Genomic DNA, 27,091 nt, shown 5'->3' with positions numbered 1-27,091 from the left:
AAGGCTTCAGTCACAGTCGACACTTCCTGGGTCTTCCTTTCGGTTGAAGTGTGAGAACTAGTCGCAGTACTGTGTGACAGCTGAGGGCACATCCCTTCATTCCATCATTGCCTGTCTTTCTCTCTTTCCTCAGCCAGAGTCTCATGCACCCCAATAATTGGTGTCTAATTCACAATGAAGTCAAATATAACCTTGAATTTCTCATCAGTCTGCCTGCACTTCCTCCTCCCACGTACCAGAATTACAGGCACATACCATCATACCCACTTTATGCAGTAATAGAAATGGAGTCTAAGGCTTTTTGCACGCTGGGTGAGCACTCTATCAATTGAGCTGGTTAACCAGCCTCCAGCCCTCACTATGTGCCTGTTTTCACCCCTCCTGGAGCTTCCTGCTGAAGTATCTCTATGGTACCTCCTATGGTTACAGAACTTGCCATCTTTACTTAAGCATAACACAGAATGAAGACACTTCCCCATACCTTATGGTGGCTACCCAGGGCTCAGTTGCACTTTTACCTCATTCCTAAGTAATGCTCACAGTGAAACATGGAAAAAAATGTTTAGGATGCAGGCTGAAGCGCCTCATCTCCTTTTCTTATGTGAACCAAAAGTCCTCACAAAAAGAAACCCCGTGTTAAGTGACTTGGCTCGCCCAGATTTACATGGGTGTGCCTGAAAGCAGAAGTGATGGCCTTGTGACAAGCTGAGTCACCTACAGAGGTGACTTGTTCACTGTGTCTCCTGGGAAACAGATGCCAACCTGGTTTGCATTTGTCAGGCTTCTCTTCCGACAGTAGGCTGCGTAGTTGTTGTTTGTTTCGTAGGACAAAATTGATGAAAAGATATTTGTATTTTGCACCTTTGCAAAAGCTCTCTGTGGGGTCTCCCTTTAAGCTTGCACCTGCTGTGTGCAACCCACTTCTCTGGCTACAGCGACTACCTTCTTTCACGTATATATGAGAAATGTCTGATGGGAAACTGCAAGAATCAAATCAGACCAAGGCAAACCCTTCCCAAATATGCAGTGTGCTGTTTTGTCAGAGAGAGGCTGGCTGAGTAGCATGAGCCTGCACAGAGCCTGGAGCAGAGCACTGGTGCTGGTTCCTGATTGTCTTTGTAGCTGCAAAGTATAGAAAGTGCTATGCTGACAAGTCTTCCCAATAGGTGTCTGAGGAAGCCATGGCTTAGGTGACAGTACACCATCACCGAGGCTCTTTTATATAGACCAGGAGTGACTAGAAACAGGTTTTAGCCTGGGACCCAGTTCAGGGGTCATCCGAAGGTTCCCTTCTGTGCCTCGGCTGTCCTTGGTCAAATGGAGAAAATGAAAATTGGAGAAACTGACTGGTTTGAAAAGGGAGAGCTAGACAGAAAAAAAGCTTCTGGCCACATGTGAATCCGTGCTTGTTATAATTCAATATGAGTAAGAGACAGGGAGCAGGGGAGAAGCCCCAGTTATTTATCCCTAGGTGGACAATTAAGAGAAAGCCAGGCCACCCAGCTATGTTTGTCTTTATTATTAATTCCTAGGGTAGCAGCTAGCAAAATATTTGGTCCGTGAATTTCATTGCTCTTAATTACATGGCCAAAATGATTGTCTAGCAGTATGGAATCCAGCCTCTGGGAGCTCACATGAAAATCAGGGTTACTCTCACCCCCAACGGTGATGCAATGCATGAAACAGAGCAGTTCATTTGTGGAGAAGGTGCTAAGCCATGCAATCCATGGGGGTCTGCTCTGTAGTTCCAACTTCCAGTGGGCTCTTCTTCCCACCATGTCCTGAACTTAAATGACTTTTAAAATATTGAATTTAATATAATATCTACCATGTCTCCTCTTGATGAAACCAAGATGGGAGTGGGGAAAAGTTTACCCACATTCCCACCATATTCCAACAGCACAAACTTTTAGAGCATGTTACCATAGTACTTCTGGTAACAAGCTTAGGATAGAAAAAAAAAAAAATCAAAAACTCCTAAAAACCCTGCTGAAATTCAGTCATGCTTAATTGTATTATTTAATTGGATCATTAAGAGAGGGGGCAGGGGAGAGAGAGAGAGAGAGAGAGAGAGAGAGAGAGAGAGAGAGAGAGAGAGAGAGAGAGAGAGAGAGAGCGCACCATGACATAAAAAGATGTTAAGTTGGGTCCACACAGGGATTCTAACAGGCCCCTTGGATGGGTGTCCAGAGTGACAGACTCTGGAGAAGTGCTTGGAGGTTATCAGGTCTTGCCAGACACTTCTGTCCCTTTCTTCACTGTGGTGAGACCAACCTGAGCTGCACAGTGAGACAAACCTCCATCTCCTTCAGCCCCCAACCCCTGTGGGTCCCTGAAACCAAACAGACGAACTAAGGAATAGAAAATGTTTGAAGAACAAGAGAAATTCACACAGGAGGCAAGAGGAGAGGGAAGGGAAGGAGGCGGGTGAATACAAGGAAAAAGCATAATGGCTAGGGAGAAGGGATAAAGGGAAGGAGCCAGGGGCCCCTGCAGGGGCTTTGAGAAGGTTCTAGAAGGGCACACAGCCCTGAGCTGTTTCTGGAGCTTCTAAACATAGTCTGTGACATAGTAATGAAATTTACAGGTCTAATGACAGAAAGCTCAGTGTGAGCTCACTGTTCCCCTCCGAAGCACTAAGATTATAAACACTACCACCACCCTCAGATCATAACTTACTCTGTTGCATATAATCAATTGAACGTTATGGTGTATTCTGTTATTTACTATATATCATCTTCCAGTCGGGTAAAACAAATAGCATACATCGTCAAAAGAAAATCTTAGGTAAATTTGTCTTTTTTTTTTTTAATGAGCTCATTGATTTACTAAAACTGCTCTCATGACTTTTTAAACTATGAGCTCGAAGTACCAATTACATCAATACTACAGTATATAGTAAACTATAAAATATACTACAATAATAGAAAGTCTTCTACACTTATAGCACTTAATATACATTACCTGAGATGTCTCTAACCTTGGTTACAGTGGATAAGGCACCAGAGGACCAAAGAGTAGCTGGGTTCAAGGTCACATACATAGAGGATTTTAATTCCCAACCCGCTTCACTGACATTTCCATCCCATAATATAAATTGGATTTTTACATTGAATAGGGGAGAATGGGTGACATTTTAAGAGGACATTATTTTACAAGTCAATTTCCTAAGGTGAATATTTGAACTTCTCAATATAGTTTTATGATTCCTGTGGACTCATATCCTCAGCTATGTTTAAGAAATTGAGATAACATCAAAAAAGTCTAAGGAAAATTTAAAACATCTCCCTGCTGTGCTTTTATAGGCAATTCAATTGCTCAACTGAAATTAGAATAAGAAACAAACTTTGTTATAAAAAGTCATACCAACCTTAACTGCTCGTTCTATTTTCCGAGATTAAAGTTTAATCTGTTAGGTAGTGAGAAAATGCCATAAGAATGTGCAGGTGTTTAATGGACAAAAAAAAAAAAAAAAAAAAAAATCAATTTAGAATTCCTGTCATTATCTGTCTTGCAACTCTCCTCGGGTCTCTGAGTGTTCTCAGCAAAGCTCCCAGGCCAGACTGTACAAGTTTCCACAAGATCCATCTGTACCTCAGCGAGGCTTTCTCTCCACTCGGGTGTGAGTGTTCAGGTCTTGACAGATCTAGCTCAGGACTGGGAGCGCAGCACCCGGAAGACACTTGCCTCAAAGGCATCCTTGGGACCCTCCAGTTCCATCCCTAACAGGAAGGAAGAAAGAAAAGGGGCCGTGGGCCGAGGAGGGGGGGGCAGGGGGCAGGGGAAGAGGGGAAGAAAGGAAAGAGACGGAAGAAAAGAAAAGCCTGCAGCTAAATAAAAATGTATATTCTTTTTTTTTTTTTTTTTTTTTAATTTGCCAAGCTCTGAGTGTTTATTAACTGACCAGATTACAAAAATACCTCGGGTGACACCTTAGTTCATCCGTCTGATGAGCCTGTTTATCTGGTCCTCCCTGTTGTCTGCATCTCCACCTTCCACAAAGTAAGTTGTCTTTTTCTTCATTCCACTGCACGGAGAAGATAGTTTGAAGGGCCACAGGAAGTTATTTGCTTCCTTGAAGTGTTTTCCAACTGTATAGATCTCAAGAATTAAATCCTCCATGCAGATGGTACCCAGTTTACCAAGAGATGGAGCAATCGGGAAATTGTTTGTCAAGGCAACTCACTTCTTATTGATTTTGCCATAGCTTCGCTTATAGATGAGCTCTTTTACAGACTTCAGGTTGGGGTGCCCCAGTCCCCCGCCGCCGCCCCAATGTTCCACAATCCTCGGCATGTTCATTGAAACCTTCTTGAGCGTAACAAAGGTGCCTGCCACTGAAGCTCTGTCGAAGATGAAGAAGCTGCAATACCTTGCGGACCTTTAGGCTCACACCATTGATACCCCCGGATTCTGATGACAAACGCCAGTTTTTGCTTCTGCGGGCTTCCAGCTTTCCTTGCCATCCTAGCCATGCGAATCTCAGTCAGGCACATCCTCTTGCACTCCTTGTGATGACAGTTCGTGGCCTTCTCATAGCCCAGCTTCCTCCTTGCCTTTTGTAGTGTCTTCAGGGCAAACTGCTTCCTCGGGCACTTCATCTTCAACTCTGTGAAATTCCTTCAGTTGTAAAAAGGGTTTCTGGCACAGCAGCAACCTTCTTTTTCTTCTCTGGTATGTCCTTCGTGATTCCAGACAGAAAAAAAAAAAAAAAAAAAAAAAAAAGGCGCATGTACATTCTTACAATAACGCCTATCCAAGAGAATGGTGACAGGATCAATTTAATATTTATTTTTATTTTATTTTACGTGTACGTGTGCACCATATGCATGCATGTGCTTGTGGAAACTGGAATGAGATCCCACGGAGGCAGAGTTACAGGCAGTTGTAAGCTGCCCAATGTGGGTACTAGAAATTGGACGTGTGCCATCTGGAAAAGCAACAAGCTCTCTTAACCGCTGAGCCATCTCTCTGGACTCCATTTATTTTTAATCTCTTAAATCTCCAAATTCTAGCATCTCAGCAACAGAGAATTTGTCCCTTGTGATTATGGTTTCAAGACCGTACATTGCAATTCATAATATTCGCAGCTCCCACTTACAGGTTATGAATGTTTATCTACTCGCTGGTTAATATTATCAGCATGATAGGGTTAGAATGCCTAGGAAGCAAGCCTCTGGCCATGCCTGTGAGGGATTATCTTGATTAGATTAATTGAGAAGAGAGGAATCAGCCGAAAAGTAGGTGGCTTTTTCTCATTTCTCAGGCTGGCAAAGAGAAAGGCAGGTGAGCCCTCACACTCTGCTTCCTGGCCACAGATGCGTTGGGCCCAGAGACCCCAAACTCTTCCAGCAGGAGTACCCCATCATGAGAGACTATAGTCTGGAGCGGCTAGCCAAGATACCCCCTCCCTTAGCTTGCTTTTGCCGGGGTATTTTATCAAAGCAATGATACACATTTAGTGCATCCTTATATGACAAATGTGGTCCCGGGGTGTGGAACAAGTTTGCACTTCAACACCTTTTTAAGAGCTGGTTCAGTAGATTATCATAGTTGCAAAACCAGTAATATTTTTTGGGTTTGGTGGCCATAAAATGCTTAAGTATCATATCCATGAATACTTAGGGCATACAAAAATATGTATTGAGTGAACATATAAATGAATGAATAAGAAAGCCCCACAAACCCCCAAAATACATCTAAAATACATCTAGAACACAGGTCCTGTTCTAGCAATTCAGTCAACACAACCTTTCTGCATGCGCAGTGAAGATCTGGAATTTTCTAAGCATCCTGTGGCTTCCTTGTTTTTGTTTTTTGGTTTTTTGGTTTTTTGGTTTTTGTGTTTTTGTTTTTGTTTTTTTTTTTTAACAAGATCTGTTGACCTCTTCAGAGAACAACAGACACAAATGAAAAGGAAGGCCTGGAACATCTCAGGGTCTAGCATTGATTTTTATCCTAGCTTTCTGGCTTCAGGTATTTTTACAAATTAAACAGGGAGGCTGGTGGGTGGTATTTATAATTTTTAAAACATTTTGAGTTTCACTCATTTCAGATGCAAAGAACTTTAAAAGGCAAAACCACAAGAGGGTATATGGTAAACAGGGCCTACTTTCCAAAGGAGGTCACATAAAAATTAAAAAGCATTAAAGAATAAAAGTTCATACTGTCCAAGGGGATAAGCTATGCAACCTCAAGTAAAAATTAAAACCATATTACATACACTAATCAGATTTGCATAACACATCCGATTCATTTCCATACAGTGCCAATGCCTTGATAGGTGCTGAGCCAACACTTGTAGCTGGGTTAGTGTGCCACGGAGAAGTTCAGGGGTGGGCTTTCTTCCCTTGCTTGATTCCCTTCCAGCTGGCCAGCAAACTGTCAGCTCCCTCAGACTTCTTTTTTTTTTCAATATATTTTCTTAATTTATTCATATTCCATCTCAATTGTTATCCCATCCCTTGTATCCTCCCATTCCTCCCACCCTCCCATTTTCCCCTTACTCTCTTCTCCCATGACTGTGTCTGAGGGGGACCTCCTACTCCTATATATGATTGTAGGGCATCAAGTCTCTTCTTGGTAGCCTGCTATCATTCCTCTGAGTGCCACCAGTCATCCCCATCAAGGGGATATGGTCAAATATGGGGCACCAGAGCATGTGTGAAAGTTAGACCCTACTCTCCACTCAACTGTGGAGAATGTCCTGTCCATTGGCTAGATCTGAGTAGGGGTTCAAAGTTTACTGCACGTATTGTCTTTGGCTGGTGCCATAGTTTGAGCAGGACCCCTGGGCCAAGATCTGCCCATCATAATGCTCTACTTGTAGGTTTCTAGGACCCTCTGGATCCTTCTATTTCCCCATTCTCCCTTGCTTCTCTCACCTAGAGTCCCAATAGGAAGTCTTCCCCTCTGTCCCACTTTCCTGGTAAGTGAAAACTTTCATGGGACATGCCCCTTGGGCTAGTGTCCAGATATAAGTGAGTATATACCATTTGACTCTTTCTGCTTCTAGGGGAACTCACTCATTGTGATCATTTCTAGTTCAATCCATTTGTCCACAAATTTCGAGAATCCCCTGTTTTTAATAGCTGAGTAGTATTCCATAGCGTAAATGTACCACAGTTTCTTTATCCATTCTTCTGAGGGACACTGCTCCCACTTCTAATACTGAAAGGAAAAGCATTGTGAACCTGTGCATTGAGAGCCTGGGGCCCTCTCTCGCAAGCAAGAAACCAGATGGTCCTGGATCAGCGTTTGTAGATCTAGTCTTCATTGTCAACTTAACTGGACTTAGACTCCTCACCTTGGAAACCCACCTCTGGGTGTATCTGTGAGGGTGTTTCCAGAAAGATTCAACGGAGGAAGGAAGGCCCACCCTGAAAGTGGACAGCACCTTTCCACAGGCCAGAGTCCCAGATGGAATAAGGAAAAGGCGAGCTGAGCCCCAGTATTCATCCCCTCGGGTCTCCGATGCAGAAGTAACATAATAAGGTTCTTCACACTCTTGTTTCCATGACTTTCCAGCCACGTGTGAACCTTACACTCAAACTGTGAGTCAAAATAAACCCTTCCTTCAGTCACTTTTGTCAGATAATATTGCCATCTCAATGAAAAATGCAATTAATACAATGTTCCATTTCTATAACATTCTATCTTATCTTGTGTCTTAGAAAACACATTTGCTTTATGCTAAATAAAGAATTCTTCCTTCTCTTCACCTTGGACAGGAAGATGATGGTAGCATTTTGAGATAAGCTTCTTTGCATCAAAGTCCCTTTGACCAGGAAGGGACAGAGGGCGGGGTCTATCCTTAAAGACTCTTTGGTCTGCAGAGGTAGTCGCCTCTAAGGAAGAGCAGGGCATCTGGCTGCTCTGAAAATCCCTGGGAAATCTGCTCAGGAAAGATCGCCTGGGTTCGGAGTTGATGACAGTGAAGCCAGTGTCAACGTTTGTCTCCACCTCAAGTTTCTCAAAGCTGTTGTCCTTAAGGGCACTCAATTTCGTCTCAGGTTCGAGGAGCATAGACAGTCGATGCTGCTGCCTGCCTGTGGTTGAGGCTTCCGCCAAGGAGGACCAGCCAGGGCTTCTCCACAAAGGGTGGCTAGCATTTGCTGATGTCCCACTGGGCTGCGGAAGCTCCAGAGAATGTACTTTGAACCTCCGGCTCCTGTTCTTCCGGCTCCTTGGCTCTAAGGTTCTCTGCGTGGAGACAGAGTTCAGCCTGGAGCCCTGACGGTGCACGTCACCTCTCAAGCTGCCATTTGGGAAGGGACGCTCACCATTTCTAACACTGAGTCCTGGCTTCGGCTGGACCTATGAGACAAGAAAAGGAAGAACCATGCAGCGTGGTTTCCAGAAGCACCAGGAGCCTTGTCCACCCTCTGCTGTGGCAACAGTCCAGCAGACTTCAGTGGAGCCAGTTGAGCTGAAGAGAGACATAACCCTGATTGTAACGATTAACAAGGGGCCGCAAACAGCCCACTCTCATTCTTAGATTTACTAAGACTTTGACAATGACTTTGAGACTTTGAGAATGCTCACTGCACACTGCGACACTTCTAACAACAGATTTAGTTGTTTAAACACTCACATAGCCCTGGTCCCTATAGGCATCTACAATAATACCAGCTATTGGTGTTCACAGATGTTGCTCAGTGACCTTACCAGATAATTTAAGTGATATTTTACAACAGACAATAATCAAAGCCTGTGGCCACCGTCAAGATAAGGACCGGAATGGAGATTCAATTTTTCAGTGCTGGTGGTACCTCCACTAGATCATGCTAATAAAGGCATCCATTCCTCTTAGAAGTGTCTAAGACACCGGCTGTGGTGGCACATGCCTTTAATCCCAGCACTCAGGAGGCAGAGGCAGGCAGATATCTGTGAGTTCAAGGCCAGCCCGATCTACAAATTGAGTCCAAGACAGCCAAGGCTACACAGAGAAACCCGGTCTTGGAAAAAAAAATAGTGTCTAAGACATGTGGGTACCCCAGGCAGGCTAGTACTTTTAAAAACAACTATTCCTTATTTTCTTGAGGTATCATTTATACACAGTGGAGCTTAGCATTGTCTGGGGGTGGGGGTGGGGAAGGCTACTTATATGTATGCTCTAGCATTTAACACAAATTGCATTCTAGTTCTAATCTCAGAATACTGGTAAGCAAAATGCCCATTCTACAGGTGCCTGCCCTCCCTTTCCATGGGATGGAGTTCATTGGAACACCTTCCATCCTTGTATTCTTGGAATTGGGGGTTGGTGGTGGCAGGGAATGGTGTCCCACCTCAGTCACAGCACAGCACTCTGCCAAGATGATTTCTGCAAGTGACAGTTGTCACCATAGAATTTAGTGTCTAGGACCTCTCTATGACTTATTTATTGTTCAAGGAGTCCCCATAGGCATCTACAATAATACCAGCTATTGGCATTGCTCTTGTTTGCCTATCAGAACTACATAGTAAGATGCTATCATGAAAGAAACCATACACTTTGTGCTGCAGAACATAGAGAAATCAACTGACTAGGAAACTGGCTGCCTGCTAGCTAGTGCTGAAAAAGTGCTGCACAGGCCAGCGAGAGAGAAAAGGCATCAGTGGTTGTCTCCAACACTAGACTCTGAATGCTACAATACCAGTTCTAGGCAAAATATACCCATTGGTTCGAGAGTGGTGTGACTATTATGGGGGAAGCCAACAATTTGCAGTCAGATTTCAGGCCTTCACCACAAGACAGAATTTATGCCTGGTCAAAGCCCGTGGCCTTGCTGGGGAGTTCATAGGCCCGAGGAAAGAACTAACTATTATTTTACTAAAAGGTCACGTTGTCAGACTACCTCCTAAGCATTGATGTTTATCCATGTGGATTAGTGCTGCTCTCAACCTTGACTACAAAAGCTTCTGTTCTGCAGAGGCCAGGGGTTAATGCAGAGACTCAAAAATAAAGTGTTGAGAATAAGCTCATCCCTAAATGGGCATCCATATCAAGCCCATCTTTCCACACAATCAAGACTCGGGGACATCATGGGAGAGGGAAATAGAGAAAACGTAAGAACAGCAGGAGGAGTGTTGAGAAATGCTGCAAAATGAACATGGCATGGCTGTTGCGCACAGCTATTGTTACCTGCACAAAGCCGGCCAGATCAAAATCCCAGCCTGGATTGGGGAGGCACACAAGAGGCCCCGCCTCTAGCTAAAGAGCTTTCAAAGAGGTGGATCTGAGAGAAAGCTGTGTGTCTGTGAGGTCAGGGTAAAGCCTCTATGCTTTCAGTGCTGACTTTGATGTGAACTACCATGACCCTAAAAGTAGTCTGAAGAGGAAGAGAGAGAAATGTACATTTGTCTCCCAAAGCAAGAGGCAGAAGGCGGTGGGGGCGGGGTGGGGGGAGTTGGCAAAAAGCAAGTCTACAATGAGTCAATTGCTGAAATCATACACACAAACACACAAAAAAACTTTAATGACAGGCATACATAGTCTCTTCTAAATTTTCTCTGTGACATAAATAGAGAAACTGCAAAATCAACCCTCTAAAATAACCGGGACATCTATTTCTTCTTTTAGAAGTTTCAAATATGTCCTGTGAAAGGGTCATGTAGTGTTTGTCTCGCTGTGGAGATAACAGCCCAGCTCAGCTGAACTGCCAGAGACGAGCCGCAAATGTGTTTCATTCCTATTTGTGGGCCCTGGAATTTGGATTTCGTGTCATTTTCATGTTTCATATTTCTTTTCCAATCGTTTAAAAATGGAAATCTATTCTTAGTTCCTGGACCATAATTGTCCAATCTCTCCTCTCTCTAGATCAATGAATCAGTGTTTCTCATTCTCTCTCTCTCTCTTTCTCTCTCTCTCTCTCTTTCTCTCTCTCTCTCTCTCTCACACACACACACACACACAAAGTCTTTATTCTAAAATTCTTTACCTGGAAGCCCCAAACGTGAATGAAGCCTCTTACTAAAGAAGTTTGGGGGCTCTAACGCATGCATAATCCCTGACGGCTGGATCTTCCTCAGTTCTCCCACTTCCAGATCTGTGGACTTTTTAAAATATAGAACAAAGCCCACCACTCCAGAGTCTCTAGATTCTATCTATGGGTCAAGCCAATTCCCTGGAGACCTGTACACGTCGAAATGCCCAACCCCAGTCCACCAATGAGATTCCAGGATGGAGTTCACCTGAGCATGGCGCTCTTGCCTGTATCAGTTGCTGCCAGCACTGAGGGGCCTTTGTTGGCTGGAGGTCTGCTGCACCTTGATATGTGTGCCCTTTGACAAACCCATGGGAGACACTTCTGTCTTCAAACATCGCCACACACTGCAATCACCTGGGGATCACTTAAAAAAGCCCTACCGCCCCTCCCCTGAAATTCAGGTGCATCCAGATAAAGATGTGATGTAGCCTGGCTGCTTAAAATGCTCACTTTTCCCTAATGTGTCTTTTAATGCATAAACAAACCTGGATGCCACCGCCATGGACTCAGCAGAGCTGTGTCTGGGTGGTGTCTTGTGGGCAACTGACATCCCAACACACTGCTTATCACTACATCCCTAACCCCGCTTCACTGTCCCTTTCCATTCCGTTTTCCATCCCCCCTTTCCTTTCCTCCTCTTTCCCTTCTCCTTCCTCTCCCTTCCTGTCTTTCTCTTTCATCTGCTTATTTTTTTTAAACATAAAAATATCTTCTTATAGGTTGGAGATCCCTTATCCAAAATGCTGGAACGAGAAATGCTTCAAACTTAGTTGTTTTTTTTTTTTTTTCAGGCTTTTTGCATACACATAATGGGCATCTTGGGGATGGGTCCAAAATCTTAAGGCAAAACTCATTTATGTTTCACATATACTGTACACACACAGCTTTGAAGTAATTTTATACATTATTAACCTAACTGCCCTGTCACATGGCATCACCCTGAAGCTCAAAATTTTTAGACTAGGAAGTAGTCCCACTTCAGAATTTTATATTAGGAATGTTCAACCTGAATAAAAGTAGTATTATTTAGTCTATAAAATACAAAGAATATAAAAAAATGTAATTACATAAGTATATATGATTAAAAAGTAAGGTCTCTAAAATCTTTTTATTATTATTTATTATTATAATAATAAATGCTTTGCCTGCATGTACACTTACAGGCCAAGAAAGGGAATCAGATCATGTTATAGATGGCTGTGAGCCACCATGTGGTTGCTGGGATTTGAACTCAGGACCTCTGGAAGAGCAGTCAGTGCTCTTAACCTCTGAGCCATCTCTCCAGCGTCATGTCTCCAAAATCTTAAAACACTCCAAATTCTCACTCTTTAAAGAAAACTATTCCATGTGTCCTTTCAAAAAATATAGGGCAAAACCCATATGTACCAGTCCATGGGAGAATTCCCCCAACCCTGCAAACAGCCCAGTGCCGTCCCTTCCTGTTACAGGACCTCTGAACATAAATCTTCATCTTTGATCTACAAGACATCTTTTACTTCTAGAATGGAAACTGTCATGGCTTTATTCATGCTTGGAAATCACTCAGGGATAATATAAGAATACGCAGTCTGCACAAACTCTTAATGTTTGACTCTGTGGCCCCATGTCATTTTTGAGCAACGAGACACCTCTGGTGTGTTAGCTTAGGAGTCTTCAGATACATATCCCAAAATGACATCACAAAAGCATACTAGAAAACCCATGTCTATTCCAGCACTTTCCACAACAGCCAATTTACAGAATCAGTCTTTGCCCATTAAAAGAATGGATACTAGCCAAAACACTAAGAATGTAACATTTATATAATTCCTGATTGTGTCACAGTTCTTCTTGCAATAGGTAATCTAGTGTGTGTGTGTGTGTGTGTAATATAAAAATATATGTACAAAAATAAAATAATTTTTAAAACATAAGAGAATGGATACAGAAAATGTGACATAAATACACACAATGGAATACTAGTCAGCCATTCAGAAATGAACACAGTTGGAGATTATCATGTTATGCAAAATAAATCAGACTCAAAAAGCTATACATCATACATTCTCTCCTTTGAGGATTCTACGTATATACATACATGCTTACATATTAAATTATACTATAATATCCTATGTTCTAGTATCATTCCTGTTGCTGAGATCAAAAACCCTGACAAAAAGCAGCTTATAGGGAAGGGGATTTATCTGGCTTAAAGTTCCAAGCCACATCCCATCACAGAGGGAAATCAAGTCAGGAATTTGAGTCACATTACATCTATAGTCAAGCGAATAATAAAGTAAGTGCATGCGACCCTATTTTCTTAATTGTTTGCTACGTTCTCAGCTAGTTTTCTTCTCTTGTAGTATTGAGACCCCCATGTCTAGAAAATGCTGCCTCCCACAAAGGGCTAGCTAGGTCCTTCCTACATTAATTAACAGTCAAGACAACTCTGCAGAGGTCAAGCTGATGTAGATGGTCCCGCCACTAAGATTCTCATCCTAGGTAATTCCAGGTTATGTCAAGTTGACAGTTAAAGCCAGCCAGTACACTGTACATACAGGAAAATATGACATGAAAATAGAAGAGATATTGTATGAGGGGAGGAATGAGAAAGGCAAGCATATGGAGAAAGGAGGGCGAAGATGATCAGAGTGCATTGCGTAGACTTGTATGACCCTGTGTTTGTGACTCATTACTGTGTGCAATGAATATACGCGTGGAAGATGTCACATGAAAGAAAGAAAGAGTGAAAACCACAGAGATGACTCCGTGGGTAAAGTCCATTAAGCCAGATGATCTGAATTTGATACTCAAAACCCAGGAAGGAAAGAATGACTCCCTCAAGTAATTCTCCCCGCCCCCCCCAAAGGTCACCATAATGCATGCAAGTGTGCACGTGCTTGCGCGCACATGCGTGTGTCCATCCTCTGATCTCCGCGTACCCATCATAATGGCATGTGTGCAAGCATGCATGCATATGTGCACATGTGTGTGGGCGCCTCTGCCCTCCCTTGTTCTCTCCCCTCGTCCTCCTCTATGTATCTCTTATGATAAACAAATAATAAAGCTTTAAAAACTTAAAGATAAGTCTATTTCCCCTTGCCGCATAGACTAATCTCAAATTAGAATGAAAGTAGTCTTGACGCCACAGCTATACCTACGCCAGGAGTCTCCTGAGCTTCCAGACTCACTGAGCCCCTCTGAACCAGCCCTGTGTGCCCTCCTCTGGTTCTGATTCCCTCGGGCCTTGGTCCCTCCAGTGGGTCTCCTCTCCTATAAAAATGCTCTGCCTTTGAAGCACCCAATTTGAGCCCAGTCTCGTGTTATACCTGATTTTTGACACCAGCATGGTCCCTGGATTTCTACCTTTGTCTCCTGTCTTCCTACATCCAATTTCAGAGCAAAGATGAGTATTGCTTCAGCCACTCCTCTGCCGCCACCCTCTCCCACATCACTTCCTTTCTGCCATTTCTCCAGCAAATACTCCCAGCCTTGGATTGGAGTTCTTCTTCACATGAGCCCAGGGTGTAGAAAAGCACATAGCTATGAAAGCTCGTTCAACGACAAGGCTTCCAGCTTCAACCAGGCTGCATTCTGTCCTCCTGTCCTTCTGTCCTTCTGTTCCTTTGGTCACCCCTCTCTGGTTAGCACAGCTGCATTGTACCCAGTCAGCTGTCCTGAGAGCTTTCGAGGTACAACTGCCCTTTACTGTCCACTGCTGTCTCATCAAAGGGTCTCGCTATCTCTGTGAGAGAGAAAGCAAACCCCATCCTTAGTTACACCTTGCAAGTTCCCACCATCAAACTTACCTGCAACTCCATCCATCCTGCCCATGGGAAAGTAACGAGCCCCTATCTGTGCTGTGAGCTCCATTACCCTCTGACTTCTCCATCCTTATCAACTGATTGACCCCAGCCAGTGTTTCTCTTCTCTCCTTCTCCTTCCTCACTCCCTCTCCTTGCTCCTTTGGATACTTATCAGGTTTCTCAAAGTCTGCTATCTTCCCTCTCCCCTTCTATCTTTCTCCATACTGATCTTCAGTCAAAAATTTGTTTCTAAATTTTTTCTAGCTGCATTTTTCCTACGAATCCCCTTCTTATGACTTCCGCCTACTCCTAATAGTCAACAAACTGGCCGTCACCACAATCATCTACAGTCAATGATGTTGTTAGCTCCTGGAAGGGCTGCCCTCTGTGGTCTGTACCCTTCGCATCTGCAGCCTTCTCTTTAAGTTTATAGACCAACATAATCCTTTGCATTTCTCCCTTTCGCTCTGTCTTTTGGTTCCCACAAAGATGTCCTTTTCTCAGATGATTCATGTAATGTCACAGTGGTCCAGAGATAACCTAGACCCTCTTTTTTAAATTATTTGTATTTCACATGTATGAATGTTTTGCCTACATGTATGCCTGTGCACGACATATATGCCTCTTGCCTGTGGAGAGCAGAAAAGGGTGGCAGATCCCCTGGAACTGGAGTTACAGATGGTTGCGAGCTGCCATGTGGATGCTAGGAATGGAACCTGTGACTTCTGCAAGAGCAGCCAGTGCATTTAACAACTGGGCCGTCTCTCTAGCCCCTTTCAGCCTTCTACTTACTCTAGATCAGTGGCTCTCAACCTTCTTTTAATTCAGTCCCTCATGTTGTGGTGACTGCCCCGACCCAACCATAAAATTATTTTTGTTGCTACTTCATAACTGTAATTTTGCTACTGTTGTGAATCATAATGTAAATATTTTTTTGGACTTAGAGGTTTGCTAAAGGGATGAGACAGCTATACCTTTAGTCATCGAGCTAATGGAGGGTCACAGTAAGTCTATCTCCTGTTGCATCAGTCTCCTAAGCTTCATATCTACCTGTCCAACCTGGCAAACACAGCACTCTCAGAAGCATCTGTACCACCGAATCCATCTCCCTCTTCACAGCAACTCTGTTCTACTTCCTTGGTCCCCTGGTGACCACTGTGCTACCCAAGCAAGAGCTTCCTCTACCCTTTGCCTGCCCCAGGTATAGCAGTCACTGTAGACTTTGCCTCCTCACAATCCCGCAGATCTTTCCCTCTCCACTCACTGCCATTAGCAGCCTTAAAGCTTAGCAAGCCTTATCTGAATTCCCCACAGCAGCCATCACCTCCCCCAAGGTCTTCACCTCCCACTAGTCCACTCTCAGCCCCCTTCTTGGGGGAGCTTTAACCATCCTGTAATGGCTTCCTGCTTGTGAAAGTCAAATCCCCTTGATTAGCCCACTTCACCCTTCACTATCTGAGAACTCATCACTTTCTCCCCTTAACTCTTTGAACCCCTTGAGCATAACTCTTTCCCATTGCCTGTGTTCATCTATCCTCCATTCTGCCTAGATGGGCTTCTTTCAAGCCTTTTTCCTGGAAACTCTAATCTCTGTCACCTCCAAGTTTATATATCATCTTGTTGGAAGAACCCTGCTATTTGAGGTTGCAGTTCTCGTGGTCTGGATAGCCATTCTAAGCTTGGAATTAGGTGTAGGACTCCCTCTCCCCAGCAGGGCCTCCAGCTCTATGCCTGACTCTGTCTAGAGAGTGTCTTTAGATGTACATGTCCGTAACCACATTTTATATATGGCCCTTGACACAGCTCCCTACTAGCTGTCCCCTCCCTGTGCCTATAGGATAATTAGGTACTGTGTTGCCATTCATATGATAAGATCATGCTGCCAAATGCCAAACAAACATCCTAAAAGTGCCTGGTACCACCAATTATGGATGCCTATCCTGGAAACCCCCCATACACTCCCCAGGGGGTACATAGCCTTTGTTCTTCCCGATTAAAGTTGAACTATCTCCTGAAGTGGTTCCTGGAGTGTTCGATCTCCATCGTGCTTACAGCTTTCCAGACCCCGTGTCTCATCTTCTGCTCCTTTTGCCTCTGTGAGCTGGTGGCCATCAGCTCCCCAGGGGAGAGGAGAAACACCATTTCTTCATGAAAGTCTTCTCAATGTCACTGTGTTTGCATCAGGTACCCCTACATAGCAACTTTGCTACTGACCAGCTGGAGGACTTTATACAAGTTGCTTAGTATTTCTGTGCCTCAGATTCCTCACGTGTAAATGAAAACAGTAAGTGCCAACATCACAGGATTGTCTTGAATATAAAATGGCAACAGTGCTTGGTGTACGGAAATGCCACTTATAGCACGGCTGTGTTCGTCACCACCATCACTGCTGTTTCCTTTCACAGACCTTAGTACTTGCCATTCTTTTGTGTGTTGTGCTATGTGTCTATCTCCTCTGCGTCTACCCCTGGACTTTGGCAAGGTATCATAGACATCTTCATCATAGTCGCCCGATAACTGAGCACGGTGACTCCAACATAGTAAATTCCTGTACAAGAACTCAGTACCAGTTAAACAGATGAGACCTAAGACTTAACAAAATCCATTTTTTTTTTTTTTGCACAGAGAAATGAATGGAAAATTAACATCTGTAAATCAAGATCCTAGCTATCCTTTAGTTGCCACATGAAATCGTATTAAGAAAACTCAAGCTTGGGGCATGTAGTGCAGTGGTAGCTCACAAGCTGGGCATATTCAAAACCCTAAACACAGACAAGAAAACAAAAGAAAAGAAATTTGAAGTGAATATTGTCTTCTTTATTTTTTTGTTCATATAGCTGGGTGTTTCTGAAATCTTTCTAAGGCAGAGGAACGAGAGAGAGAGACAGAGAGAGAGAGAGAGAGAGAGAGAGAGAGAGGAGAGGAGAGAGAAAGAAAGCCTGAGATCTTTAAGACCATATGGAAGACAACCTTTGTCAGTCTAGAAATAGAGTGTGGGTAGTTGGAACAAGAAATTTCCAAAGGAAACATAATTCTGAGTGATTGGGACAAACCCCTGGAAGGGAAATAAATCTCTTGCCAAAAAAAAAAAAAAAAAGTAGAAATGCCTTTATTGGAATTAAGATTGCTGGGAGCTCATCTTTTTTTCTAAGAAACTGAAATGCCACAAATTGAGACCAAGTTCAGAGAGCACCAGCAGCTCTGATACACAGGAAGAGCAGTCATCACTCACATGCAAGTTTCAACTTGGAAAAGATGAGAAACTGCATTGGCGAAGAATGGCTCAGCTGCTGGGGAGCAGGCTTGCCCCTATGAAGAGAATCAGCACCTTGTCTCGCTGACTGATGGTTTTCACCAGGGTAACTAGAGAGTTTCTCCAAGATGGGAAAAATAATGGCGTAGAAGCAAACTAGATAGATACAAACAGACTCTGCAATAGCCCCAGACTAGTAAAGAGTGGGAAACCTTTTCCAGTTAACTGGGCTTTAAAAACTCATTAATCCCCTGACAAACCACCAATGCTAAGTTGCTATTCTATAGCAGCCAATACCCCACGCCACCCCCTGTGAAGCACAGCATAACCCAGGTTCCTAGTAAGTGCAGATGTGGGAGTAAGTGTGTCACTGCCTGAGGTGAGTCAGGTGCAGGGATGGAGAATGGCAATGCAAGAACAAAAAAAAGAAGAAGAGGGGGTAATAAAGTCTGGGTGAGTACAGCTTGGAAACACAGACATTAATGAATAAGTGAATAAGTTGCTTATTTCTGGAGAAATAATATTGCATAATTTCACTTATACGAAATGCTTTAAACAGGTAAATTCATGAAGATAGGGTAGAGTGTAGGTTGCCCAGCACTGGGACCAGTAGGAAGAAGGAATGGTGAATTCAGCTCAGTGGGTATGGAGTTTTGGATTGGGGTGATGACAAGAACTTTTATGAACAATATAACTTCTTAGGAAGAAGGCTAACAGCTCTCTGACACACACAGGCGGCAACTGCTCTGCTTTCATGTGGCTTCCAGAAGCACTTGAATGTATGTTCTTTCATTTGGTTCTCATAAAACAAATTATATCAGTGCTGTTCATTGGCTCCATCAGCAACTATACATTATACTAAAGTTAGAATAGAAGCTATCAAGTATTCACTCATACCAGAAGGCACATGCCTCCCATATACTTAGCACTAGTTTCAATACTACCTTCACAAAAATGCACTAGAAAAGATGCCTTCCTTCTAGACGCTTATATGCCATCATGGACCATATTTCTGATGACCTGGCCTCTGGCCACCTGTCCATTCAAATACCGCATCTTTTCCTTTACTGCAGCTACATGCGGCCTCAGGCAACGTGCTTTATGTGCCCTGCTACAGAAGTACTGTACTGCACCCTGTCTCATCCATTGGGAACACGCTCCCTCCCTTCAATAGCTGGCTCCTTTCTGTGTCATCTAGCTCACGCCAGACTCCTCAGCATGCCTCCTCAAGATAATGTCTCCATGCCCCCACCCCCCCGTCTCTGGATTTAGCATCAGACATACTCAGGCCATCCAAGCCCTATGGAGGGTTATCTGTAGAGCAGTTAATCTGTGATTATGGTTCTTCAGTGACAGACATTGTTTTCTTATCTTATGTGAACTTTGAAACATTCGTCACTTGTCTCCTCCTGCACACCGATCTTCATTAGGGAAGGGACTTTACCCTTTTGTGACTGTTCCATACATCAGTGTGAACACACACACACACACACACACACACACACACACACACACACACACACACACACACACACACACACCATCCAAAGCAAAGGTCAGATCTTTGCCTCAGGACAAACTTCATCCATTAAACTCCATTCTTTGAGTACAACCATCAGTTCAGAGGAGAGAATTGAGTCTATGCTGGTCTAGCTGGAGTCTAGTCCAGACACTTTATTGAGCCATTATGAATTGACTATAGAGCTAAGATCAAGGTAGCAGAGAGGAGAGCTGGCTGGGTCCTAGGCATGTTTAAGGCCTAGACCACTTAGTTACAAAATGCCACAGCATAAATCATTCATCCCTATTGTCCCAACACTGATCCCAAGAAAGTTTACACCAGGCTTTGTATCCTGAAGATAGTACTTCATTCTAAGAGAAAACTGGCCGTACCATAGCTACAACACACAACACATTAGCTTCTATAGCATAGTATAGTCTAGTTTTGTATTGTTTATTCAAACATTCTTATGATAAGAAATCACGGTAGAATTTTCTAGAAAACAGTTCCTAATTTTGTTTGCCAAAAGTGTCGAATTGTGGATAGATAAAAGAGATCAAGAAGTGGCCAAAAGCAGTGTTTTGGATAAGTGAAGATGTCCAAGGGTGGCTGCAAGAATGAAAGACACATCCTGGGTCCCTACTTAACAGGTGTTGAGACTGCTAAAACATCCTGTGATCATGCAGTTATTTTTACATTCCTTACTATATTTCCCTTGATCCAAAAACCTTACTAACCTCCCCAAATTTGACCCAACTTTCCGAAGTAACTAATTATATAGTAGTGTCTCCCAGTTAGATATCACCTAGCCTTCAGAATAGGAGCAAATAGGGACATGCTCCCTGCTGCAAGCCAGGGGTAATCAGAGCTAAATGTGAAAGTTCAGATGCCCTGGAATCTGGGGGGTTGTATATGAAGCATCTAAAAGTAAGAACAGTTCTCCATCTTTTCTAAGCAATTAGGCAGTTGCTTGGTGACAAAGTATATGTTTGGAGGTCAGAGGACAACTCTGTGGGAGATGGGAGATGCTTCTCACCTTCCACCACATGAGTCCTAGATATTGAACTCAGGTCCTCAGGTGGTTGCTTGGCTTCAAAGACATCTTCCTCACATTGGGTCAGCTTTTAAATTCTTTTCTCGGTAAGTCAAAGAACCCACAAAAAAAGGAATCTGGATTCCCCAGTAATATTTCTGACAACATGTTTTGGGAGTCCCTTCCCAGTTTTCTGGAGCTTTTCCTTTGCTTTTCCTTTTGTTCAATAAATATCTCTTGTGTTTTGCCCAAAGAAAAAAGAAGAGACTTTAGGAATTATTTATGATAGAATCTGTATAATTTGCATCTTATGGGCTAAGGCAAATAAATGGCAGGAAAGCTACCTGAGGGGAAAGGCAACAATTGCTACCCAGGGTTAGCTCACAAATAAAGCCTTAAGGGAGGATGGGGGTGGTCAGATCACTTCCCAAGGACAGACACCACAGGATACTTGTTTTGACTCTCATGTGCCTCCCACACATTTATAAGCACATGGACTGCCACCACCCTGCCCACCTTTGTGGCGCCACCACTAATCAATCAGACTTTAAGACCTAACAGGCAAATCCTAGCTGTATCTTGGACAAACAACTGTATGTCCGTCTTCTCATCTGTAACTGGAACAATAATGATTTCAGGGTTGTTATAAGGAATACATAAAATTAGTGATTTAAAAATCTCAGCACAGCGCACAATATACTAAAATATCATGGTGTGCGTCGTGTCATTCCACGCAGATCACCAACCTTAATACAGGAAGATGGCAGTATCACCTTCACTGAGCTAAGGTCACAACAGCTACTAAGTGTCGAAGCTCAGCTGACACATCATAGGGATGTAGGGACAGCACATGGCAGCCATCATGGTTGGGTTAACACTTGGCTGAGGTCAGCTTCAGTAGGACGGCTGAAAAGAGTTGTTTTCCGATTTTCTTTAGGAGGCATTCTAGGTGTTGAACTTGATTTGTTCTTAAGTTGGACAGTGGTAGAAAATGCTGCAAAATGATGCTAGTAGCATCGCAAAGCTAACATTCCCAGACACCATTGCGGCTTGCTCTTCCTTAGGTCTACGGAAAGACCTCGTGACACTGTTGCCATAGCCCTGATCAGCAACCTGTGGGGACTCACGCTACTCTATACGTGTGACGTTTCCTATTCTTCTTTCCATCCTTCCTCTCAGTGTGCTTTCCATAACACTTTGGGCATTATCCCTTCTCTAAGGCTCTCTCCTTGCCACATGCCTTTTCCTCCATGCACACTTAAACAGCATGGCTTTTCTCTTTCTCTCCTCTACCTCCCTCCTCTGAGATTTACAGCTTGCCTTCCCTGAGCTGCTGCTGCTTCCTCCTCTCTTCCTCTTCCTCTTGTCCTTCTTCTTTTCCTACTCTCTTTGAGTTTCCATTTGAGTCTGCCCTTAAAATCTTTTATTACAAGACTAAGAACCACAGAGGAGGCCTCCATTACCACAGGAACATGCTGCGACTCTGGCAAAAGGCTTCAAAGTTTCCAGTAATGATAACTGCTGAACCAGAGTGGGCAGGCTGTATATGGGTGGGTGACAGGCATGGGGAAGGGCATTCTGGGAAAGGAGTATTGTCTGAGTCTCAGGCTTTTCAGCTACGAGTTCACACAAATCAGTTCTTGCTTACCTGTCACATGAGGAGCCTGTATAATTTGAAGTCTGTGACTGTTAACTGTAGCTAACATCCCCGCCCCCACCGCCACCCCTGGTTCCATGTGCTTGAATGACTGTTCCAAGAGGAATGAGGCTATTTTAAAGAAAAAACTTGTGCCCCCCCTCTGGCTATCAGACTAATGGCCTAGTGGATTCCAAGAAACTCGAATTTCCTCAGGAATCTCAAGCTACAGAGAGGGAAAATCTGGAGCCTTGACATGAGCCCTAGGAGGGGGGAGCCTGACTCTCAGAAAGAGATTTCACACAGTGTTGTCGGCTTGCCAGGCTGTCCTGCTGGGGAGGCTGGAGCTGAGACGATGATGGGTGGACATTGGCTGGGGCCACACCCACACCAGGACTGCTTAATTAAATAGGCATACTTCTTGCTGTCTATTTAAACCTAGACTTCATGTCAGGGGAGGGGCCGCTGAGCTTCTTCATTTGTTCTTCTCCCAAAGTAGCCACTTTGAATAAATCTCCTTTCTCTATCTTTTACTATTACTCATCTTTTTAATTGGCCTACTGAGGATGGATGGCCAAGTCTAGCTTGTTTGAGCTTCTAGGGCCCAGGCTGTGACCCTACCAACTCTGGTTAACCTTGGGTACACCCAGATAACGCAAGAAATGAAATACCTGCAGCAGAATCTTGTTGCCATCATAGTCCTGAGTCTGCCACCTGGTGCTACTGATGGGAACACACGGATTGGGTAGAAGAGGTACCAGCTGGCCGATCTCTTGAACCCTAAACTGAAGCACAGAAGACTCTTTGGGGTCCACTGGCATTCCCAGGGGCAGCTGCTTCAGAGAGAGCTGGAGGCTGAAGCCCTCGGTGGCATAGAGGACGAAGAAACAGAAGTTACTCTTTTGCATGGTGGCGTCTCTCTGTAGGAGCATCTCATAGAGTCGGATGGCATCTTCGTAGCTATCAAAACTGCAGTACAGCGTCAGCCTGAGGACATCAGTGCCACAATGCACAGGCCTCATGCCCCACACTGGCATCTGGTTGTGCAGGCTGTAGAATTCCTGATTGGCAGGGAGATAAGGACAAGGCCTCCCCTGTGCATACTGGGTAGGGAAACCCTGCCAGGGTGAATGCTGAAGGAAGTCCAGGACTCGAAACAGCCGTTCCTGTCCCAGGCTTTCCTGAAGGAAGAGCAAAACAGACATCCCTGGGAAGCGGACCCTCCGGGGGTGGTATTTTTCATAGTAATTCACTGGTCTGGCCCGTTCAGACACCAGAAAGAGACGCACCTCTGGGCAGATACAATCCAGGAGTTGGTCCAGAGCCTGCTGCAAAAGCGAGCCATTCCCAGTGTCCGCAAGAAGATGCACAGTCAAGGCTAGAGGCTCCTGTGTCTCATCCATGGCAGGCCTACCGGAAGATGGTAACTAAGCCACACACACCCTTCCCCGGCAGAGCCCACCGTTCAGCCTTCTAAGAAGAACCAAGGCCTCCCACGGAGGCCTCAGCCTCTAGAAAAACTTCAGCAACTTCTGAACCAAGCTCTTCACCAGATCATACATGCTCCAAGCTTCCTCCAATGCTCCAGCAGGGAATGTCACTCAAGTGTGGACTCTGTTACACACGAGAGCAGTTGCTCCATGTCATCCGGTCTGGGCAGATGGAAGTATTTGCTTGGTTTTTTTCAGGCACTCCCCAGGGTTTCTGTTTGACCTAAAAACCTATAATGCTGAGAACCACTCCAGTGGGTGGTTCTTACATTCAACTCAGTAGAGGAAATGACCAGGCCGAAAGGAACAGGAGGCGGCTCTGTTGTGCTGATAGCGATCTGTAGCTCTGTTACACTGAAGAGACGTCCATTGGGTGGACCACAATGGGCTCTGACTTCCTACTTAAATATCCTGATGTTTACCGTGGCCTGCCAGGCCACCTGAATAGAATGGCGCCTTTAAAACAACTCCCCAGTCTTGTCAGCTTGCCAGAGCCTTCCACCACCATCTCTTTTATTTCATTTTTCGACCATTTTATTCTAGGTCACAAAGAGGAGATAATTTGTCTACGTAGTGTTAGCCTCATTGAAAACTGTTTGCCTGGCCGAACTAAGAGTCTGCATGCACTAAAAAGACATTAAGAAACTAAGCTACCTTTGATTCTTGTAAATTTTGTAGACAGTGAGCCTTCCTCTGGCAGTAATAATTGTGTCTTCCTATTGATAAACTGTACTGAAACTTTATATGAATTGATTTAATCAGCCTATAAACCTACAAAGAAGAGAGTAATTATTCCCAATGCTGACAAGGAATTGAGGCATAGAGACAGAGAAAAAAAATCAAGTAACTTGCCCAAACTCACAGCGAAGTGGCTGAGGGAAGATGTGAACCCAGGATCAGAAGGGCCCACATTCGATGCCACTTCTAGGGTCAGGAAGGCCAGCCACAATTTCCTTTTTCTTCAGGTGAGGAAAAGCAACTTCCAATTGACATACCTGTGGATACAGGTTGTTGAATCCTCAATAGAATATCACACCATTGACACGATCTCCTAGTTAGTTCCCAAATCCTTCAGTAGTCAGGCATGCTAGCAAGTGTTTATAATCTCAGGATTCAGGAGGCTGAGACAGGGGGATCACTGTGAGTTCAAGGCCAGTTGGGCTACATAGAGACAAGTCTAGGCAATATAGCAAACCCCTACCCCACAAACAGCAAGCAAACAAACAAAAAAATGCTATTCTGATAATTCTGCCGCCACTGGGTCTGGATGTGCACCGTTTTCTAAATGTGAATGTCTAAAAGGAAGTTGTTAATGCTACAGTGAGTCACAGTAGGTTGTGACTTTCTAATTAGTCAAAACCAATGTTTATTGGTAACTTCCTTCAACTTTGTATCTTATATACATGGGCTCCTTCCATAGTGTGACAGCTATGATCCTGTGTTCTGATAATGGGCTAGGCAGTCTCATTCTAAAAGGAGACACTTAGCCCCTCCGTAATAAGACTGGAACAGTGGAAGAATCCTGAAAAGGAGCAGTAAGTCTGAGTCTACAGATCTGGTTGCATCTATAAGTTGTAAAACTCTCACAGGAAAATGGGAGAAGAAATAAATTCTTTCTATCCCTGATTGGGCCAAACTGTCAGTTAATCCGCTTTCCTTTTCTAATCTAATTTCTGCTTGGTTTTCTTGTTTGTTTGTTTGTTTTGATTTTTCTTTTTATTTTTGGTTGTTGTTTTGTTTTTTGTTTTTGTTTGGTTTTTTGATTGTTTGTTTGTTTGACTACAGGGAAGCTAAGGCGGCAGGTTATGGATCGGCCCACTTGGTAATAGTAGAATAACCAAATTTAAAGTCAGAGCTTCAGTCCATGGAAAGGAATCACCTCTGTTCAGATCTACCCACAATTTTAACCAATTGAATTTTATAATCCTAAGATTTCTGTATTAGAAAATTATAGAAACACAATTTGTAGCATGCAGATTGTTTTTAAATTTCCACATATAACTTAGTAATCAGATTCATTTTGCTTTAACTGTCTGGGAATCGTTAGGGAGTTTTAAAAGAACTACCACTCTCGAATTTAAAAAGAAAGCCCCCTCCGAATTCATGTCACATGCTGACATTTGAAAGCAGTAATTCTCTTTCCTCAGTGTAAGACCCTTTCCTCTCCCACAACCTTCCTCTTAGGGAGCTGTCTCTTCTGAGTCACTTTAGACCAAACTCTGGTTTTTGAAAGAGCTTTTGAAATTCTTAAAATAGCCTAAATAACTCTAGATGTTTGAAGAGAAAAACCCTACCCTTGAGTCAAAATGATTAGCTCATCAACCCGCAGCACTTTGTCTAACACAGATGTTAGAAGGTGGTTTTGGGGTTTGGTTTGGGATTTTGTGGGAGCAGGTTGCTTAGCTTTTCACTCTTCCCCTCTTGGAGCTGTCATCTGAGTTTTTATGTAAAAGATCTCATTAATCCGTTGGCAGCTGAAGTGCCAAGCAATTGCAGTCAGGAGCAGGAGACAGGTCAGTCAGCACCCTGACTGACTGTTATTGCAGTTTCCTCTCCCGGAGCAATGTGGCATCCTGACTCCCCTGGTTGCTGTCTCCGCTCATGGCCGCCTCTTAGTTACGGCCCATGGTGAGCTTCGGTTTTGTCACAACATTCCTGTGGGGAGCACAGATGAAAGCATCATCCGTTTTGACTGGCTGCGCTCTCTGCCTCATTTTACCTAAACTTGGAAGCCATGTCCAGGTTCCTGTCAGATAGCCCGGTCCTGAACAACAGCTAGCTGGTCCACTCTTTACAGCAAGGCAGAAGCACGGTGACAGGAAATAACAAGAGATCAGCTACTTAAGAAAATGTGTTCTGATCCAGGAGACCTTCCAGAGTTGTCCCTTCTTTAAGTCTCATAAGTATAGTGTGACACCTGAAAACCCTAAAGTTCCCACTCCCACACTCAGGAGAACTTTGAGAATGTTTCTTTCCATCTTTAACCTATCAGATATGCTTCCCCCCCCCCCAAAAGACTGGCTCCTCCCCTAGAGTAGAGGGCACAGTCACCTAGGTCCCACTTTGGAGAAGTAACTTAAGCCTCTGGTGTCAGGATCAAGGGCATTGCAAGTTGTCTGGGAGATCCATGGGAGAAGCTGCTGTGAGGTCTGGGGGAGGAAAGATGCTACTTAAGTCTTGATAAGACAGACAGGTGGGGAGATTGGGTTTGGACTGAGGGGAAAGGAGCCTGTGGAAAGAGCTGTGGCCGACTAGAAGTGCAGGTCCCTCACTATGCCTGGAAGGAAGCCATGGACCTTACAAGGGCAACTTGGGCTTTATTCTACCATAAACAGAACCGTAGAAAGGTTGTCTTGGGCAGGAGGGCTGTGGAGACAGGATCGTACTAGGTAGACGAGAGTGCCCTCAGACCCACAGTCCTCCTGA

At 44.0% G+C, this 27,091-nt stretch overlaps 1 protein-coding gene and 1 pseudogene across 1 annotated transcript; both read right to left on the bottom strand.

Moving 5' to 3' along the window:
- Positions 1-3,878: 3,878 nt before the first annotated feature.
- LOC127196163 (60S ribosomal protein L7-like) lies at positions 3,879-4,706 on the bottom strand (annotated as a pseudogene).
- Positions 4,707-7,539: 2,833 nt separating this feature from the next.
- On the bottom strand, positions 7,540-23,930 carry Fam124b (family with sequence similarity 124 member B). Its single transcript, XM_051154005.1, has 2 exons — positions 22,847-23,930; positions 7,540-8,316 (listed from the first exon to the last, which is right to left on the bottom strand). Exons 1-2 carry the CDS (start codon positions 23,576-23,578, stop codon positions 7,693-7,695), a joined length of 1,356 nt encoding a protein of 451 aa, XP_051009962.1. The 5' UTR covers positions 23,579-23,930; the 3' UTR covers positions 7,540-7,692.
- Positions 23,931-27,091: the final 3,161 nt, after the last annotated feature.

Source organism: Acomys russatus, chromosome 12 (assembly GCF_903995435.1).
Source record: "Acomys russatus chromosome 12, mAcoRus1.1, whole genome shotgun sequence".
Lineage (NCBI taxonomy): Eukaryota > Metazoa > Chordata > Mammalia > Rodentia > Muridae > Acomys > Acomys russatus.
This window is presented reverse-complemented; position numbering and strand designations above follow the sequence as displayed.